General features: G+C 34.9%; 1 protein-coding gene across 1 annotated transcript in view; it reads right to left on the reverse strand.

Annotated features, from left to right (window-relative positions):
- EIF2A (eukaryotic translation initiation factor 2A, 65kDa) overlaps positions 1 to 955 on the reverse strand; it is a gene marked incomplete at its 5' end in the record, with an annotated part of 8,317 nt that overhangs the window by 3,335 nt on the left and 4,027 nt on the right. The window contains one exon of the mRNA XM_008590011.1: positions 521 to 634. Coding sequence (XP_008588233.1) covers positions 521 to 634 — 114 coding nt within the window. The remainder of the gene's footprint in view (positions 1 to 520; positions 635 to 955) is intronic.

Raw genomic sequence — 955 nt, forward strand, 5'->3', positions numbered from 1 at the left:
AAGGATAAGAATCCTATACAGATTTATTTATAGTCAGATCAATTCAGGTCTGCGACAAAGTGCCATATGATCAGGCCTCCAATAACCTTTCTAACCTCTTCCTTCCTCACCAAGGACCACTGATTCTAAACCAATTTTATTTCCCCTAAGGAGCCATATCTCTTGTCTACCGTCCTTTGTGTAACTATTCCTTGTGTCTAGAACACATTCCCCCACAAATCACCTGGCTATCCTTTAAGGCTCCTAGAAAATTTCACCACCCAAGAGTAAATCAGTTGCACCTTTCCCAGGCTCCCACAACACCCAGTATGTATCCCTTAATGTAATACTTTATCGTACTATCCTCCATTAGACTTGGGCCCTTAGCATAACACTTGCTTTATTGTACATAGTAAATGAACAAAAGAGCAACCTTTGCAATTACGACAAGTATGTTTTGACAAAAAGGGAAAAAAATTATTTAAGTCTTTATTGGCCCCAAGGTAGAGTTTTGTTTTAAAGAGATTAGTACTCCAAATACCTGCTTTGCAGCTTTCTTAGCTTCATGCTTCCTTTGATTTTTAAGGGCTGTTTTTGATAATGGTTTATCATTTCCTGATTGTGGTTTCATATTCTGAGGTGGCTCCTCTTCATGCTATGAAAAATGTAAAATAAACAATTTTAAGATGGAGTCCATGTTTTAAGAAACATATACGACAAAAAACTATACACTTTTGCTAGTATAAGAGAAATTTATTTTATCAAATTTATTTTTTTAAAATTTTGTTTTACTTTTATTTTACCATTACACAATGTAAACGTTTTTTGTGGCCCTTTACCAATTTCTCCCTAACTGCCCCTCCTTCTCCTCCTTTCCCACCTCTGCTGGCCTCAGTTCTGTTCTCTCTTTTTGAAGGTTCAAGGAATTATTGTGATTGTTATATCTTTCTTTTTTTTTTTTTTTTTTTTTTTTTTT

The sequence above is a fragment of the Galeopterus variegatus genome, unplaced genomic scaffold (genome assembly GCF_000696425.1).
Source record: "Galeopterus variegatus unplaced genomic scaffold, G_variegatus-3.0.2 Scaffold5803, whole genome shotgun sequence".
NCBI classification, from domain to species: Eukaryota; Metazoa; Chordata; class Mammalia; order Dermoptera; family Cynocephalidae; genus Galeopterus; species Galeopterus variegatus.